Below are 20,461 nucleotides of genomic sequence, written 5' to 3' on the forward strand. Positions count from 1 at the left end.
TAAAGTTAAAATTAAATCTTTTATGAAAGCATGGGGATGGGATTTAGGGATAGATTCTTGTTTTTGAGTTCTGGAAACAAGGTAGCAACTAGAATCGGAAATAAGGAATCAATCATTTCATGATTTTAACACTCCAAAGTGCATATACCTTGAAAGCTATTTTCACACATATATTTCAGAATGAGCTAGCAAGATCAAAATGGATTAATAGCAACTTTACCAGAGTCCTGAGGCTTTTGGTATTTAGTTAGATTTCCTGAAGCCCTGTTCACTAAGGTTAGGATTAGTTCTAGATATTAGAGCAGACAGAATGTTACTTAGAGGGATGGGATCTTTCAGTAGCAGAGATTTTAGTCTGTATAATACACTAGTCCTCCATAGACTTCCAGATCATGCCCTTAAGGGTATGATCTTACACTCTGTTTTTTTTCCTCAACTGTAAATTCTTAGTTGTTATATTGTGTCAAAAATCAGGTTATAAAAAGTTTGAGATCACTATTAGAAATACTAGAGAAATTCTCATAAAAAGTTTATATTGCTGAGATTAGGGGATCTTGAGTTTATCATTAAATTATATATTTTCTCTCAATGAATATGTTTCACTTTCAGAGTGAGAAAGCATAGCCATGTGTTTGTTTTTCTTAATCCCCTCCCCTTAGGAATTAAGGGTTCTTATTTTTGATAAATAAAATCTGTGAATCTGATACTACGAAAATACACATGAGTATTTTCATATGAAATTTAGAAGGTATCACATATTCATAATGCTATTAACGAGGATGCCAGGAGTACTAAGTTTCTAGATATAAGTCCCCATTCTGTACTTGATTCTATGGCAGACGGTTTGATTTCAAATAGCTGACTTCTAGATGACAGATTCTATAGGAGGGAAAACAAATGCTTCTGCTCTGTGATTTCCCAACAGAGCAGATTTGATAATCATTTAACGTCACTGAATCCCCCTACTGTGAAGCTGGATCATGACATATTCGTCACAAACTGCAGCACAAGCATGATTTAGATGTTTTATAAACCTAGAGGCATAGACTTAGTTAAAATTAAAAGAATTAGAGCTTGTACACACCTTCTAATTTACTACTAATTTCCACTTAAGCATTAGCTTCAAAAATATGTTTCTTTTTTGTTGTCAGACTATTTATACATACTTGTGGGGCACAATGATAATACACTATATGTAGACAGTGTTCAATGATCTGGTCAGCATAATCAGTATCCCTGCCTTCTTTTTGCACTTGCGATTTATCTTTGTTTGGAGCTCTTGACCTCTCTTCAGTTTTTTGTAAAGAAGAAAACAGACTGCTACAGCTTATAATTCCTCTACCATGCTGTAGAGCTCTTCCTTCCTTGCAGTTGAGGATTTTAGCTTTCATAGATGTTTGAGAGCATACATTATTTATTTCTGTGCTTGACTTATTTCCCTTAACACATTGTTTTCAGGTTCCCTTCATTTTGTCACAATTGACAGGATTTTATTTTAGATGAAATCGATATCCTATATTGTACATATGTGTGTGTGATTTATCTATTGCTCCCCAGATAAAGGTGCATATGACACTTTTTAGTGTAAATTTTCCACAGTTTAGTGATTATTATGAATAATACCCAATGAGCAGGGAAGTGCAGTTATGCTTTTGATGTGTTTATTTAATTTCCTTTGTGTATAAACAAAACATTTGGGTGGTTGAATGGCATGATATCTCACTTTTAGCAGCTTTTATGTTGTTCTTTAAATGGCTGTACTGGTGTTGTATACTTCCAAGTTCCATTTTCCAACACTATTACCAGTATTGGTTATTGATGTTTTGATAGAGGTCATCCTGTCTGTGCTGAGATCATATATTATATAAATATCATGTATTTCCCTGGTGAGCATTGATACATACTTATTGTGTATTTCTTCTGAGAAATATTTATTAATATAATATTATCACCTTAAAGCAAATTATTTGGAGTTTCCCTACTGTACTTTTTGAGTTTCTTATATATTTCAGTTTTAAAAATAATACCTCATTCTTGAATTGGTAACAGAAACATACTCACTAGTATGGAACAGAAAGCTTGAAGATCATTGTTTTCCAGCAGTCACTAATGCTTCATAATTATCTTGAAAGTATTAGAAATTTACTTGTATGTTTTAGTGTGCAGATATGTAAGCCTATGAAGGTGTTTGGGTATATTTCACCAAAATATGATAAATGCAAATGACACAATGTCTGTCTAGAACACTGAATTGCCATGAATGTGGCTATTGTACTTTTAATGTTATAAGCTAGTTATAATAGTGAGTATAAAGAAAAGTATATGTTATGAACATATTATTTATATTTAAGGATATAAATATACATTTATATTTTGTGAGAGTAACTATTTTTTATTGAGATGTTAACCAATTTTTGAAATCCAATAATCTATTATTTAAAATTGGTGACATTAGTATCTGTACCAGTGATTCAGAAGAAGAAGAGACCCAGCAATTCAAGTTCTGAGATGAATGCTATGCGCATTTTGAAGTCACTTTAATATAAAAAAAATGGGTGCTACTGTGGATGATTTTTCAAACTTATTAATGAAAATTTAAAAATGCACCAGAATCATAAAATTAACCATCTGCTATTATCAATATGATGTTCCTTCCATAGGGAAAATGTTCACAGGTTTTGAGCACCAATTGTTTTCCTTTTTCTTTATTTAGTCAAAATATTAAGCAACAACAAATCTTCCTTACAGATTTTTTAATAGAGGGAAATCTCTTACCTATGTGCAATAAATGTATCCAGCAACTTAGTTGATACAACTGTTGTATTAATAATGTTACAAATTATTTATTAAAAACAAAAATTCTTTGACAGGTTTTACATTTTATTCTTTGAATCTAAAATAAGAAACAAAAATTCTGTGACAGAAAAAAAACAAAAAATGTGATTTTGTACTTTGTCACAAAAAGATTAACATCCATTTTTAATTAAGTAGTTGAAAACTGACACCAAGTACATATTAATACTACTTCTTGATGAATTTTCTAATATGTAGAAACATAAATCTATAGTTTCTACATTTCCAGAAGAAATCTCTCAAACTTTTTATGTCAAACTTATTAATCAGGAATATAAAAACAAATTTTAATATATCATTTATAACCCTGGTCTACCTTACCCGGAATTAGTTGATATTGATTTGATCATGAAAAAGAAATGCTGTATCTTATTTTGCTCACAATTTAAGAAACGCATAAGAATTTGAAAAGTAACAAACACAAAGTCAGTCATTTCATAGATGGAGTGAGTCATTCACAGTATGATGTTGGCCAAATACACTTTTGGGAAATATTTGCAGAATATTTACTTATTTATACCCTATGAGTCTCTCAATTCTAAACCATAGGAAATAAATTAAAACAATCACAAAAAAGATAAAAGACTAGAAATTATTTTTCTACTGAAAACTATGCAAAATCAAATCAAAATACAGGGGATCAAAGATTAACAAGGTTATGAGCAGTGTTTATGGCTTCTCTGATGTCACTTTCCCATGTTACATTAGCACATGTATTATAATCTATAGGATAACACTGCTTAATAACATGCTTACTCCTCTTTTTGTATACAGTATAATGAAGAATTTTTCCATTCATTGTTTTAGACCTCATAAATTAGTGGCAATGATAAAAGGAAAAATGTATGTTAGACATTTTGTTCCTCTGCTGGCAGAGGCTGCTTGTTTGTTCCCAGCTGCCCAGACCTGAAATAACCACACAGAAACTGTATGAATTAAAACACTGCTTGGTCTATTAGCTTATGCATATTTCTATCTAGCTCTTAAATATTAAATTAACCCGTTTCTATTAATCTGTGTATCGCCACATGGTTGTGGCTTATTGGTAAGGTTCTATTTGGCATCCGGCGGGCGTCTGTCTCCTGTGGCAGCTACATAGTTTCTCCTTGATTCTGTCTATTTTCTCACTATATCTCTTCTAGTCTGACTATATTCTGTCCTGGCGTAGGCCCAAGAAGCTTCTTTATTCACTAATGGCAATAAAAACACATTCACAGCATACAGAGGGGAATCCTGCATCATTTCTCCTACAAGGTAACGAGTGAAAAAAAATTCACATAGGCATTGTGTTCGTTTGAAAGAAAATGGCCTACAACGTGAATGGCACTATTAGGAGCTGTGGCCTTGTTGGAGGAAGTGTGTCACTTTGGGGGAAGTCTTTAAGGTCTCCATGCTCCTACTTGTATGGCTCATGAAACAGTATTTTAAATATTTAACTCTTTAATCCAAACTCCCAAAGTTCAATTACTCGAAACAAAAACATGGTCAGTTCTAATACAGCAATAGCTCAGTCCCTGGTACCAACTTCAGTCTTATTTAGGGTTTTTGTTGCTGTGAGGAAACACAATAACCAAGGCTACTCTTACAAAGAAGACATTTAATTGGGGTGCCTCACTTACAGTTTCAGGGGTTCTGTCCTTTATCATTATGATGAAGAGCATGGCGGCTTGCATGAAGACATGTTTCTGGAACAGCTGAGAATGCTTCATCTTGCGGACAACAGGGAGTCAACTGAGATACTGGGCAGTATTTTAAGCATAGGAAACCTCAAAGCCCACCCCACAGTGACACATTTCCTCCAACAAGGCTGTACCTCCTAATAGCGCCACTCTCTGTGATATTATGTGGGCCAATTGCTTTCAAACCCCCAGACTATCCATCTTACTTGGTACCAACTGTCTGTCGATATGCATGTCCAATTTCTTTAATTTCTTTTTTTAAAATATTGTTACTTGTTCAGCACTGAGAGGGTATGTATGTGACAATAAGTAGAAATGTAGAATCTGTATCCTTACAGGCCTATAAAAGGGGAGAAATGGACCAAATAAAAAAAGGACTCCTTAGAGACTTTTTAAATGGTGCATACTCTATGGATCCATAAAACAAGGAGGGTTGTTTGAGTTTAAGGACTGGGATTATCGACAGTATTGTAAACAAACATGTAAATCTATGGAGATGAGCATCAGAATGATTGCAGAGTATAAAAGTTGTGCCATGAGCACAAGTGATGAGCAAGGGGGAATAAGCTATCTGGAAACAAATTAAGGCAGAGGTGAAGCAGAAGCTAGGGTTTTGAACAAGGATGTGATATAATCTAGGTTTTACCTCCAGTGTTTTGGCTACAGTGTTGAGGTATGCAACACTGAGCTGCATACAGTGAGTCCTAAGAAAACCACTAGATTACTTCTTCAGTGATCTACATGGTGGGATGGTGAGTGAATGGAAGTGACAATGAAGAGTGTGACCATATTGTGTGTGTATTTTGAAGATAAATTGAGTAGTTCCAGCACCAATATATGTGGGGTTTACAGAAAGAATGAGCCTAGTATAATTCTAGAGATTTGGGCCAGAAGAACAAGAAAGGAGTTGCTTTTCTAGGAATGGGAAAGATTAAACAAAGACCAGGTTTAAGAAGAAAAAGATAGTAGTTTGGTGCTGGCCATACCAATTGTACATCTTTGTAGATATAGTAATCTTCCCTGCTCTTTTCTTAACAGAAGTTACATGCTATGTCAACATTGGGGAAGTATTTACAAAGGCATGCATTGGTACATTAATTGGAAATCATGGTAGGGTAAATAGGGAGAAAATTTGGGGTTGTTTTCTGTTGTGTTTTTCAGAAAATAGATCTATGCCGAGACCTATGCAAGACTAAGATTTTGAGTGCAGCACCCAAGTCTCCCTTTGTTTCCCTTTATCATTTAAAACTTTGTTGACTCTCAATCAGGACTGAATCAAATAAGTGAATAACTAATGGTGACAAGTTAAATAATCATAAATTGTTATTATTTATTGAATTCCAGATGTGTGATAGACACTACTTTAAGTGTTTAATATATAGGTCATCATTGAATTCCTATAATATTCTTAGTGTTAATGACAATTGTGGGGACAAAATCATGCTGAGTATAAACAAAATGCTTAAGGATTCAGCAGTCAATTTGCCTCACTCAGGTTGTGATTTTAGCCAGCACTTTATATTGCAGGGATGAGTAAGATTTACCCAGTAGTTAAGATTTTCTAGGCAGAGAAAAGAATAAATGTAGATTGATAAGCCAATGGGAATCAGACATCTTCTAGAAACCTTAAAGGACAGCAAATGATGGAACAATTCATTGCCTTCCAGAAGACTGGTGTTTCTGTGGTATTTTACATGCTAGGAGTATTTACTACTCATAGACTCTGAACATCTGAGAGACAGGACATTTTGAACATCAGTTTGGAGGTATGGATATACAGAGGCAAGTTCACAAGTCCACTCAATATTGACTAACAAAAAGTGAAGAAATGTACCTGAAAATATATGCTGTGGTATAAAAATTTTGAAATTGCAAAAGAATGCACAGACTATGAGTTCATGATCTAGGGGATTGTATTAAATAGCTGACATTTTTTTGTGTGTGTATGTTAAGATAGCCAGGAATTGTGATAGAGTGTGCTCCTTGGCCAGAATTGAACAAACTTGGCTATCTCTGTTTAAAAGATGCAAAACTAAAATGACTTTGGAGGTCACCATACACTTAAGAAGAACCAAAATAAAGAAGCAAGAACACTTGAAATTGGAGTTCACGCTCCTAAAAGTTTAGTCAGAAAATCCCCTTTCTAAATTACCTTTCACCTCTCCAATCCCTCTCCTTCCCTCTCCCTTCCTTTCCCTTCCCCTCTTCTCACTTGTATTGTCCTTTCCTTTCTTCTTTCCCCTTACTTCTTCCTCCCTTTCATTTTTCTCTTTGCTTTATATAAAGCCAAAAGTGAAATTAGTAGCTCTGAAGTGTCTCTGAGACCCTAAGAAGCCTTGTCTCTATGGTCCTTGGGTTTGCTTTCCTGTGCACCTGCCCTAAGTCAGGTTTCTCTCCAGCTCGGCACTGCCTTTTATCACAGCTTAAGACAGCAGATGGCTCTCTTGCGTTTTCTTTCACTTATCTCTATCTGTAAACAGCCAAGCAGCCTTTGGGAGAGAGAAGAGGCAAATACCAGGATTGAGCTAAAAAGACCCTGATTATCCATTCCTGCTTCAAGCTCTTTTAAAACATAAAGGCACATCGAATAGAAAGGACTGCTGGAGTTTCGATAGATTTTACTGTCTGAATACATTCTGCAACTCAAATCTGCTCCAGGCACATTGCCAGGGGTCGGGGTTGAAAAATAACAAGCAAACAAGCAGGGTGGTTCTCCGGTATCAAACAGCTGGAAGCTTCGGTTTCGGGGTGTGCTATTACTGTCAGTGGAAGCTGTGATGATTAATTTCCTTTCTATCTGAAAAAAAGAAAGGAAGGAAGAAAAGAAGAAAGGATGGAGGAAGGGAGAGAGAGGGAGATGAGAGAAAAGGAGGGAAGGGGCAGGAAAGAGAGAGGGAGAGAGGGGAGAGAGAGAGAGAGAGAGAGAGAGAGAGAGAGAGAGAGAGAGAGAGAGAGAGATGCTTTTAAGGGAGGAGCTTTACAGAGACTTTTATACTCTGTGTTTCTCAAGCACTGCTTTTTCAATAAGGGGTGGCAGCAGGCCAGCAGGGTTCCTTTCCACGGTACTGAACCTCAAACTCTTTGGGGCTTGTGGAAAGGTAAAAAATGAGAGAGGGTGACTTAGGAAGCCCTAAATCCGATATCCTTGAGAAGGCCCCCAATCAGAGATTTGGAAGAAATCACCACAACCTTAGAAAGAAAGAAAGCAATAAACACAGCTGCTTAACCCATTCAAGTTAACAAAGAAAAAACGATGGTTGGTGGGATTGTAGTCAATTTTAAAGGTCATTACATATCACATCTCATCTCACTCTCTGAAAACAATGCCACTACAAGAATCTTTATGTAAATCTGTTTGTTTTAATCATGAAGTCATTCAGAAATTCCAAACTAAAACTTTTCAAATATCCAACTGGCTTCTTTGCAGTAATGGCTCTCAGCAGGGTCCTCCCACCCATCCTTGACACCACGATTAATCCAAAGAAAAGCCAATACTTCTATTCACATTTTATCAGGGTTGTTCATCAATCTGTAGACCATCTTCTTTCTTTATGAGTCATGACATTGTTTCACAGATGTATACAGAAAATAAATTGGTATTCCACCCTTTCCCCGGTTCCCCATTTAAACTCATGGATGATGAAACAATGTAAACCTCTTACAAAGCATCTCTAAAGTATTTCGCTTAATAATTGTGGTGTTTATAGATATAACAGCAAAGTGATAGAAATAAGTTTTCAACATGCCTCTTAATATTAAAAAAATAAATCTGATATTAATTACCTTTACTGGATCCAAATCTACATACTTCTATTACAGCAAATAAATGTTCCTCCCCACAGCAGCTGAGGGAAGGATATAGGTGAGTTGTGGAAAGTCCAAGTCCAGCTTCCCTGGAATACATCCTAGGCTGCACTTCCCTCATTTGCCTGTTGGCGAGTCTTTGTAGTACTCTCTGACAACTTCCCAGACAAAGAAAAGGTACAATTTTATTCAAAACTGCTCCAGACACTGCCTGTGTTCTGTAGCCTTTCTTTCCAGTCAAGTAGTCCCTAGAGACTTGTACAAACCTGCAGTGACTGCTGAAACATTTTCCCCCTGTGTACACACTGGATGGTTAGAAGTTGGGCTTTTGCATTTCTTTCTCCCTATGTTTCTGGGATAATAGGCAAGACAAAGGGTGCATGCGTGGAGGGGGAGGATCCAGCTCTAGTACTTGGATCTATCACTGCAATTCATCCTAGAAACTACAACCTCAAACTGTCCAAGCATGAAGAGCTTCTCCCCAGCTGCCCTTCCTTTCTTGGTTCTTCCTATGTTTAATCATCTAAAGCAGAACGCTGTCAGGACACAGGCAGGACAACGAAGGGAGGAGATATCAAGTATTATATTTGAATTTCAGATACAGCTCAAGTGGCTTTGCTCTCTGGCAGTGCTGTTCCATGCAGGCAAACCAAAGGAAGGCAGCCCCTCAGTCTGGCTGCTTTTTATTATCCCAAGTGCTGCTGCAGACACCATTTCTCGACCCCATGCTAATCTTTGTGCCAAGACTTCTTCAGTATTCTACCAGGCGGTTATCCTAATCCAGTCACTATGTAAGACCTCTGCGGCAGCTGGCAGCTCCTCTTCCACCCGATGGGGATCAGAATTGGAAGCTGTTTCCTCCATTCTACATTAGAACAGATTATCTGTCTCCTCTCCTCTGGTCCTTTTTTCTCATTGTTGCCGATTCAAAATGATAAACTTACCCTTCACAGCAGCAAAAGAAAGAGTATGACAAGTTTGGGTGACTAGGTGAAAAGTGGAGGTGTCTCCCTCCCCAGGGCTCACTCTCCTCCGAGGGGTGGGGATGCTTTGGTGCTGGACGGATTAATCAGAGAGCAGAAACCATCTCACCCTTCAACTGCTGCTGAGAGTTTTCTGTGGACTCTAGAAGCCCTAGCTAAGCTGTGGCAGCCTCGAAACATGCGAGTTTCATCTGAGTCAAAGCGCACCGATATTCCTTCAATTCCACCTCTTCAGGCTCAACGTCTTGTCATCCCACCCGGTGCAATTCATTTTACCTTTCTCTTTTTGTTATTATTTTAAATCATTACTGCGTATAGTTTTTATTTCCTTTCTGAAGACACATCGGAGGGGGACCACATAGTTGGGAGGGGATTAATGGGGTAAGAATGTAGCGCTTTGATTAGAGAGCACAGGGGAGAAGATTGCTCTCTCCAGATGCTGATTTCTAAAGCACTTGACAATCACAGGCAGAAGGCGAGAGCAGACGGTTGTGGCCGCACCTGCCCGAGGGTAGCTCGAGCTGGGCACTGAGACCAGCCCATCGCGACCGGAGACCCACAAATGAGTTGAGGCTCTGCCGCGACCTGTCCTCCGCCCCTCCATTCTGTGGCCAGGAAGGAAGTCCTCCGATCTGCCAACATCTCACCAGGGAGGCGGGCAGGGCAAGAAAGCTGAGCTAGTGGTGGTGGCGACCCCGAGAGGGCTCCAGCGACACGAGGTGACCTACAGCCACAGCCCTCTGGATTCCGAAGCAGCTGAGACCTCCAGTTTCCCGGGCTGGCCCTGCTGTGTCCAGGGCGCATCTAAGCGCCTAGTCCAAGCTCAGCAGACTGGGCGATGGGTCCGAGTGAGCACTGAGCACCCTCACCTCTGTCCCTAGCCCCTCCAGACCGCCCCTCCCTCCGCTTCCCTCAGGGCGAGCAGCTGTCTGCACCGCCCCTTTCCTCTCCAGTGCCCCAGGCTCCCCTAGCTTCTGTCCCTCCCTCCCCGGGACCCATTCCCTGGGCCACCATGGCCGCGGCCATCGCCAGCGGCTTGATCCGCCAGAAACGGCAGGCGCGGGAGCAGCACTGGGACCGGCCCTCTGCCAGCAGGAGGCGGAGCAGCCCCAGCAAGAACCGCGGGCTTTGCAATGGCAACCTGGTGGATATCTTCTCCAAAGTGCGCATCTTCGGCCTCAAGAAGCGCAGGTTACGGCGCCAAGGTCTGTTTGGGTCACTGTGGGGAGGTGCGCCTCGTTTGGGATGGCATTTCACTGCCTGGATAAAACGCTTAGGGTCCCCTTGCTCCTTCCTTTTCTCATGTTTCTGTCAACCCTTCACTAACCCTCTGATCTTCCTCCAGCGCACCAGAGCGCCTTCCCTGGGTAGCTGTGAATCTACCCATAGGTTGCTCTCAGGCAACCTGTAGCCAGTCACTGGGAAGTCAGCCCTTCCAGAGCCCTCAAATTGGCTATCTCCTAGCTGGCTCTTGCTTTCTAATTCTTCTGCAAGCTGGACTCCAGAAATTTTGTTTCCATTCTTCCTCCAGACGTTGGGGCTTCCCAGAGCACAGTATTCTTTCTAGAATGCAGGAATCTGCTCTTTCATAGTGCCTCCGGTCAGGAGCATTGTCCCCACCAGTCAGGTAGGAGATGTCAGGAATTGGTGTGCCTCTGGCTTCACATGATCTCTTCAGTTTCCTGCAAAGCCCTTGGTTCACACCCCTTGGTGAAAGGGCCCCTCAGCTGGGACTAATGTAAAAGGAGTGAGCAACTGGAATGGGGGGCGTGTGAACTAAGGGTTAGGTCAGTAGAGACCTAACAGAAAGCTGGTTAGCAAGGGGTACTGAACCACCCTCAGACCTGTAGTTAAATTTTGGATCAGAATAGAGTCACCCTCAGAATGAATCTTACTGGACCTGTTGGGGAAGTAAGTATTCCTGTTTTGTCTGCTTTAACTGTTAAGTTAGCAAATTATATGAAGTACAAACAGTTACTACACAAAGAAGGCCAGAATAGAGCCCTTACTATGTGTGATATTAATTACTATTATATTTTGAGAAACTACTAGTGCCCCTCATTACCTTCTACAGCCTGTAACATGTCAGTCTTCACTCAGGAGATGGAGCCTGGGCATCTGCCCCCTCTCCACACTGAGTTACAAAGAGCGACTGTTTTAGGAGCCTGTGGGATGTTATGAGGGCAGCATGGGGACTGCTTACTCTACTTAACCAGGTGGGCAGGAAACAGAACATATGTACATTAATGGTTGCCCGTGTTTGCCCAGCACAATACATTCTCCCAGCCCAGCTGTGTTTGCTTTTAGTGTCCTGTTGTTCCAAAGACAAGAAAGAGAAGCATTTGAAAAGTCTGGGTTTCTGTGTGCATTTGTGTATATCTATATCTTTACCAATTCAGGACCAAAAGTTTTTATGATTTTTTTTAGGGTAATGATAAATATGAAAAGGGCAATAGTTGATTGTGGCAATAATAAATTGCAGAAAGCTTGCCGTTTTTTGCCAGCAAGCTGAAAAGAACACATGTAAGATATACCTCATGCACATTCTAAGAGAAATGCAGTAGCATACATGTAACCGGAGAGACTTCCAAATGAAGAAAATGGGACAAGGAGTTTTCAGAGCAGAGTGGCAGCAATGGAGAATAATTAGACATTTTTACTTTACACAGGAAACTAACCCAGGATAACTTTAAGTTCAGTGTTCTGGTCACTGTCCACACCACAGTGTCCTTTATTGCCAGTTTCTGTTTCTCGCTTTATCAGGCAGATTATCCATTGGAACACAGCTTTCAGAACAGAGAGCTCTGAATTTGCCATCTAGTTCAATTTCAATGGACATATTCTCTCCTGAGTAAGATTATGGTAGTACAAACACTGCTGAAAGGGTCTAGAAAGTTACAATGTACATACTTGAAATATGTAACAATTAGATTATTTTATAGATACAGTCAGTCTGTCTTTTGTATTGCATTGAGTGATGAGAGAGGTGTTACTTGACATGTGACGAATTTCAGGATAAAATCTATTTTTTTCTAGTTTAGAAAGATATGTGGGCTCTCTAATAATCAATTTCTCTATTTTCAATGTTGACTGTTTCTTTAATATTCATAATTCTGAACACATACACACACAAACACACACAAACACTTCAATGGTCTGCAAGTAAGTACATTCGGGGCCATCTTGTCACCTTGGGTTTTTTTTTTTTTTTTTTGAGTGTAAGAAAAAAAAATAAGATTGATTTAGACAATATTTTCTTTTGTTCCTGTTTCATTACATAAGAAATATGTAGATATGTTCTTTAGTGGCAAAAACCATAGATACAATTATTGAATATCAGACAAATAAATTTACAAGTATTATTTTAAAAAAATAAACATCAAATTGTTTGTATATATTTATATATTTAATGGCTGTGATTGAATACAGTACATATCATTAATTTATTGCATAAATGCTATTTGGGGAAATATATGCATAATCCATAGAGGAAAAACCAAAGAAATAGAGAATCTTGAAGCATACCCTCAAGTAGAATATGCATTGACTCTTTTTAAACAAGGTAAAACAATAGCTCTACATTTTGTGTTTGGTAGAATGGCAATAAACATTTCTTAAGCTTAGGAATTTAATTTTTCCCTTTAGGCTGGTTGTGGTAACACATACCTTTAATGGCAAAACTTGGGAGGTGGAAGCAGGAAGATCAAATGTTCAAGGCCAACCTTAGCTAAATAATATCTTTTCTCAAAAAAAAAGAGCAAAAGCCAATCCTCTGTTAAGAAGTAATTTCTGTATTGTCAAATGTATTGGCCAGCTCCCAAGCCCTCATTGTATGCTTTGATTGGCTTCTGAATGATCTGCAGAATTGGTGCTGTGACTGTCCCACTTTTCCAGCTTCCCCATCTCCTTCACCTCCTTTGACTTTAGACAGAGGTTATAATCCTGCAAGTTAGCCACTTGTATATGTTTCTTGTATATGTGTATGTATGTATTTTTTTATTCATGTTTGGGGGCACTTTCCTCTCTGCCTGTATCTTCTCTCTACTTCTAGATTTACATGATAAAATTAATCTTATTCCTGAAAGCTCAGAGGACATGCCTTCTGAGAAATCTTTACTCACTACTTCCTATTAAAATAACTCTCAGTGGCATTTTATAATTGTTAATTGTTGTGTATAACTGATATTAATTACTTAACACGCACCTTCAGTTAATGTGCTTAAGAAGAAAAATCCATTTTTTGTGGCTCTCAAATCTTGATAGAATGTTACCTGACCCTGTGTGCTCATCTCTGCCATTTAACTTGTGGGGAAATGTGGAATACCAAGAGATCCTAATGAGAGAAATGTTTCTGTACCTTAATGTTCTAACGAGATTGTATTAAAATCAAAGCCTCTTTCAAATCTTGTTTTTCTACTTTCCGTTAAATGCATGAATAATCCGTTCCTTGAAATGAGCTTTTAGTAAATTATTCACAAGAAATCAATGGTAAGCTAACTTTATAAAAAGAAAGAAGAATACACAGGAAACAACAGTTGACAAATAGTTTTAACCTTTTAGAATCGTTACAGAAAAAGTAAAGCAGAAAATAAAGATGATGATTTTTTTTTCACTTTTAATTGTTAAAGTAAGCAAGAATTTGTCTTTGGTAGAAAAACAGCCTTTAAAAATCTTTGTGAGGTCTGTGTAATTTCTTTTTTCTTTCAGGTAACTTGTTTTTTATTCGCACTTTTACCTAGGATCACAGAAGCCATTGAAGTACACATTGTTTGTGTTTAGTCAGTGGGTGTGGGTTTGCTAACAACACAACTTGCCAAAAATAAATTTCAGGATAGCCTAAAAATTTAGAAATGAAAAGCATGCCGCATAAATTATGTTTATGTTTTCAAGTTAATCTGTGATCTAAAAGTCAGAAAGACAAAACTACTATCTTCCAGTATTATAGTGAAAACCCATAGTCCCTTATGAGATGAGAAGAGGCCTTCTCCCCTGCAAAGTACCATGTTAAAAAAATAAGTATCTGCTCAGACAATGATCAACAGCAGGCAATAACATAGGACCTCATGCTTTATGCTACTATCTCAGAGCAGGCTGATGAAGCTGCTCATGGAAACTAAAGTCAGATAACCTGTCCCTCTGAAGTATATTCCTTTCCTTTTGGAAATGTTTTAAGGGTGTTTGTTGTTATTGTTGCTGTTTATTCTCTTGTTTTCTGAACCATAGGAATCTTCCTACACATATTTTGATAAGACTTGTTACTGTTTTAAAAACTGGAGAACTTCTGTCTTGTTAGTTGTATTATGGTTACAAAAATCATGCTGTTTCTTAATTTAAATACTTAGTTTCATTATTTAAAGGGATATTTCAAGACACTGAACTATGCTTCCCCAGTGACTTTGTTTTGGTTTTAAGAATTCATGCTTATTGTAGGTTTCTAAGAGTAATCATTGTTTCAGTGGTACAATAAATTACAATGTTGTCTAAGGAAATAAAATTAGTACTAGATTAAGATAGATATAATTAACATTGATAGAGTTGAACTTATATATACCTAAGCAATTAGTTTGTCATGGTTATATCCTTTGAATTTTTTAAAACATAAAGCCCACCCAAAAAGTATCAGAACTCCTCTGCCTTCACTTCTAGAGGTATCATGGTCAATTACAGATTTCAATAGTTCACATGAGTTCTTATTCCTATCCGATTGCAGCTTGGTACTCAGTGATCAGCCTATCTTTATCCCCATATTTATCTTATCGTCTCAGACTTTAGGTAGTAAGTTTTTCATATTGTTTATATGCTAAGATCCCATGAGTAATGGCACCACACACACACACTCATGTGTGCATGGTAAATTCACTAACCATCTATATCTATGTATCATAATGAATTTAGCATAGTAATTTCCATTTATAAGATGTTACAAATAAGAAAGCATGCTTTATTTTTAGGAATGAATAGGTTTCCATTTAGTATACATAAATTTACATTTTATTTATCGACATAAGGTGATAGACATGGGTGGTTTCAGTTTCTGGGTCTTGTGGATAGAGTTACAACACATATGGGAGTGCAGATATCTTCCATTCTTCCTAATCTCACTTTGAGAATATTGTTTTTCCACACTAATCATAAACCTGGTGTGGGAAGTCCTTCGGTATTTGTGTTGCTTTTATTGGTTGATGAATAAAGAAGTTGTTTGGACCTATTACAAATAAAATAGAGCAAGGCAGGAATTCTGAACACAGATAGAGGGGAAGAGAAGGTGGAATCAAGGAGACACCATGCAGTTACTGAAGGAGAAAGATACCGGTTGGAACCTTGCCAACAGGCCACGCCCTCATGGTAAAATATAAAATAATAAAAATGGGTTAATTCAAGATGTAAGAGTTAGTTTAAAAAAAGCCAGAGCTGATAGGCCAAGCAGTCTTAATTAATACAATTTCTGTGTGATTATTTCGGGTCTGGGCAGCTGGGAAACGAAAGTAATATCTGCCTACAAAACGTGGGGCAGAGAGATGCAACCAGTGGTGGCATGAACAGTCCTGCTCATTCTGTGTTGGCGCCTGCTTAAATACTAACAAATATGTTTGACCAATTAAGAGCAATTAAATCGTTTCTGGACACCGGGAGAGTTTTTTGGTGGCCAGAATATTAAGGAACCCAGAGCTCAGGAGCTAGAAACACAAATGCCAAAGATATAGCTCAGCTGTAGAGGATTTTCAAGCCACACAGGTAGGACTACCTGTTCTACCCTACATGGTTCATGCTCCTCCCTGCTACACTGACATGTTGGGCATCAGATGTAGACAATTATAATAAAGTAGTCCCACACTAGCACAGAATGGAGTATAATAAAGACTTCTCTATTTTAGGATAGATTTACAGATTGACAGTCCTCCATATGAGTGGGGAACAGGAACTGAATCAAGCAGACAAGAGGCTGCTCACGTTCCTACATCCGTTTATATAGCACATTTGACCACGCCCATAGTGTGCCAGTATCTTAAAGACTATTGGCTGAAGGAGTTCCCACAACATAAACCTTCCCCTTCTCCATGCAAAATAACAATTCTATGCTTCATTTTGTTTAATTTTTTAAATGCCATAAATTAAAAGTGGATTTTTCCAATATGCTTTATCTATTTACTTTTGAAATTGTTTTTCCATTGGCTATACTGTTTACGCACTTCTTCACACATGATGAGAAACTTTCAGCTTAAAGGACTCTGATAGTTGCATAACCTAAAATGCATATGTTAGTCTGCATATTGTTATATAGCACTCAGAAGCTAGAGAAATACAACAATGATAAGTTTAAATATGAAAGAAAGTGTTTAAACAGGTTAATATGAGGGCAGTCACAATGACATTTGGACTAGAAAGGCACTAATTGAATGGCAGTATCTATAATGACTCCTATCTTCATGAGGAAACCCAGGTCCCATGACTATGCCTTTATTTACTGTTTCTTGGGGTGAAAGATTGTAGGACTTGACAAGAAATTAGGTACCATTTCTAAGATACTTTATCAGAGTTACTTATCTCTGGTTGCGGGGGGGAGGATATCTCCTTTCAATTTTGAGAAATACTTTTTGCAGTATGTGTGTTTCATATTTTTTTCATGTTTATAGACACTGGTGTGAGCATGGGAGACAGTCAGGAATCAGGGCTTCAATTGTGACCAGCATGTAACTTACTGACTCTTTAACCTTCCCTAACTATTTACAGGCTTACATTCCTTTATGACATTTTAAGTTCTTTATTAATAGAAGTAACATTACTCCAGTAATAGCAGGAGATACAATATGCACATCTGTGACTGAGGTTAACTCCAATTCAGTTGCTGTTACTGCAATAGGAATTACAAATCATTCTAACACTGTATCATTATCTTTAAGACTGAGGCCAGAAGTAAATTTATCTTAAAGATTACATTGTGAGCTTTGAAAAAAGAATAGAGAAGAACATTCTATAATTTATCAAACTACTTTTGACATAACAATGCAACTTAGTTTTTTTTTGCATAGCTGATATTATATACAATGAAGTTATGTCAGTTAATAATTGTTAACTTCACAAAAATCAAGTCTCTGGGCATGCCCATGAGGGATTATCTAATTTAGGTTAGCTTCTTTTTTTTTTTTTTTTTTTTTTTTTTGGTTTTTCGAGACAGGGTTTCTCTGTGGCTTTGGAGCCTGTCCTGGAACTAGCTCTTGTAGACCAGGCTGGTCTCGAACTCACAGAGATCCGCCTACCTCTGCCTCCCAAGTGCTGGGATTAAAGGTGTGCGCCACCACCGCCCGGCTTTAGGTTAGCTTCTAAGCGTGTCTGTGAAGGAATGTATAGAATAGATTGATTGAAGTGGGAAGATGCATCTTAACTGTGGATGGGGTTCTGGACTGAATACAAATGAGAAAGTGAGCTAAGCACAAGCGTCTCTCATGCTTTCTGCTTTCTGTCTATGGACGCAATATTACCAGGTGCTTTAGCTCTTCCACCATGACTTCTCCATCACAGTGACTATACCCTTAGACTGTGAGCCCAAATGAACCTTTCCTTCCTTATGTTGTCAGGTATTTTGTTGCAGCAACAAGAAAAGTAACTAAGAGAGGTGAGATCTCCTTAATAAACTGAAGATTTTCCATTAACATGTAATGAATTATATGTTAAATGTTTTATTACCTATTATGAAAATTATATTCTAACTATCTCATATTCATTAAGATATGTTATTGATTATATTCTTCATTGGTCTTATTTTACTTAGAAAATTGAAGTTAAGTCTTTGAGGTTAGAGGATCACAAATTAATCATGAAAATTACAGATGGTTAGAAATCTACTATGTTTTGCTGATTTTTAATCAGCTCCTTGACTCACAGTCCTTTTCAAACAAGTTCCGTATTTTATTCTTAATGCTGATTTTAGAAAATATGATGTAGCCAACTTACTTGTAAATTGTATATTATATGCTTTATTGACATTGCAAATAAGTCAATGTTTAAACCCGCAACTGCTTGAGAATTCAATTACATATTTGTTTGAAATATTCTCTGCCTCTTCTTGTTACCTTCCTGACATGGTAAATTTAACAGCTTAATCCAATGGTCAGTCCTTTTTATGCTTGCATTGACATGACTGATTTAGGCTGGAGACAAAAATCTACAGACACGTAAATTGGTTCTACTCCAAGTTAGTGGTCAATAACCTCAAGCAAGCCCTTGTTAGTTATTTAAAAATTCTGTCCCTATTTATCTAAATAATATTTATCTTGTTTCTCTTTAAACGTCTTCCAATTACTCCCTTTCTTTACCCTCAATAATATCTTAGCTTCTGTTTCTCTGAAAAAATAGCAATAATCATATGTTTTCACAGAGTCCCATAGCTTTGGGGAGCCAGTCTATGGAAACAGTCATTTGATATCTTCTTTTATACCTAACTGGGGATGAGCCTTAGTGCTTCAACCTTGCATGAAGACCTTACATTGAATCACACATCTCCTTTCTATATAGGCTTATTATTGAAATTTTTCTACCTCTTTTCTGAACCACAATGAATCTAATCTCATTGGCATGTAAGTATATGGTAATATGCCCAATCTGAAAATGAATACACTTTCAGCCATGTGTTTGTATGCAATTGTCCTTATTGAAAACTGGTCAAAGGGAAACCTCTTAGCCCTCTCCTCAGATTAATTTTTAGTCTTTCTAATAGATTTTATATTAGTTCCCTTCACTGTGAAGTCGCTTTTGTCAGCGTCATTGATGAGCTATACAGATGTTCTGAGGGTCTGTTTTCTGATCTTATCCCAACTACACAACCCTGAACATTTAGATTTTCACAATAAATTTATATTTTTTAGTATAAAGTATCTAACATTAACACCAAAATAGAACGTATCACTCAGACTGTCTTAAACTTACACGGTTGTCTTTTTATAGTTGTAAGTGGGTTTTTAATGATTTTTATTATTTAACTTTAGTTCCCCCTCCCTCCTCTTCCCCAGCCTCTTCCTCTCTCCAATCCTCCAATCCATTACTACCTGAAAGAGTAGGTAAAGCATCCTTTGGGGAGTCAACAAAGTCTGGTATACCAAGTTGGGGCAGGACCAAACCCTTTCCCCCTGTATCAAGGCTTAGCAAGGTATCCCACCATAGGGAATGGGTTCCAAAAACCCACTTCATGCACCCAGGATAAGTCCTGGTCCCATTGCTAGGGGTCCGCCAACAGACCAAACCACATAACTGTCACCCACATTCAAATGGCCCAGTTTGGGCCCATGCAGGTTATCCAGCTTCAGTCTAGTGTCTGTGAACTCCCACTAGCTCAGGTCAGTTGTTTCTGTGGTTTTCTCCATTATAATCTTAACCTAACCTTTGTCATATGATCCCTCCTCCCTCTTTTCAACTAAACTCCAGGGGCTCAGTCCAGTGCTTGACTGTGGGTCACTGCATCTGCTTCTGTCAGTTGCTGTATGTAGGTTCTATGATGACTATTAGGGTAGTCACTAATCTGATTATAGGAAAAGGCCAATTTAGGCACCATCTCTACTATTGCTAGAAATCTTAGCTGGGGTTGTCCTTGTGGATTCCTAGGAAATTCCATAGTACCAGGTTTCTTCCTAACCCATAATGGCTCCTTCTAGCAAGATAACCCTTTCATTGCTCTCCCTCTTCATCCCCCAACCAACTAGGCCATCTTGACCTCTCATGTTCCCATCCCTAACCCCTCTCTTCTACCCCCTCCCAGTTTACCTAGGAGATCTTAACTATTTTCCTTTTCTGGGCCCTCTATGTGTGTCCCTCATAGGGCTCTCCTTTTTACCTAGATATAAGTGGGATTTTTTAGGGCAATGTCTTGCTACTTAACTTTGGCTACATAGTACTCTGTGTGTTTCCCAGGCTGGTCTCAAACTCATGGACACCCTCCTACCTCAACCTCTTGGTGTACTGGAATTATAGGTATACAGCATCAAGTCTGACTATAGGTGGCTTTATGGGTGTGTTAATGAGTTAGCTATTGCCAGGATGTGGCTGGATTTCTGTCAAACACTATTGCTATTTCTCTGGTGCCATTAACTGACAAAGATATATTTTGTATAGCGCATTTATGTGTTCATTGAATGACTTATATCCATAACA

At 38.1% G+C, this 20,461-nt stretch overlaps 1 protein-coding gene across 9 annotated transcripts in view; it reads left to right on the plus strand.

Moving 5' to 3' along the window:
• The window catches only part of LOC130884855 (fibroblast growth factor 14), a 989,760-nt gene that overhangs the window by 348,531 nt on the left and 620,768 nt on the right, over positions 1 to 20,461 (plus strand). For 2 of the 9 annotated variants that reach the window (XM_057786111.1, XM_057786121.1), the window contains exon 1: positions 10,332 to 10,524. The exons of the other annotated variants lie outside the window; for them this stretch is intronic. In XM_057786111.1, coding sequence (XP_057642094.1) covers positions 10,332 to 10,524 — 193 coding nt within the window. Of the gene's footprint in view, positions 1 to 10,331; positions 10,525 to 20,461 lie in introns of those variants that run through there. 9 annotated transcript variants of the gene reach the window in all.

The sequence above is a fragment of the Chionomys nivalis genome, chromosome 12 (assembly GCF_950005125.1).
Source record: "Chionomys nivalis chromosome 12, mChiNiv1.1, whole genome shotgun sequence".
In the NCBI taxonomy this organism is placed as follows: Eukaryota; Metazoa; Chordata; class Mammalia; order Rodentia; family Cricetidae; genus Chionomys; species Chionomys nivalis.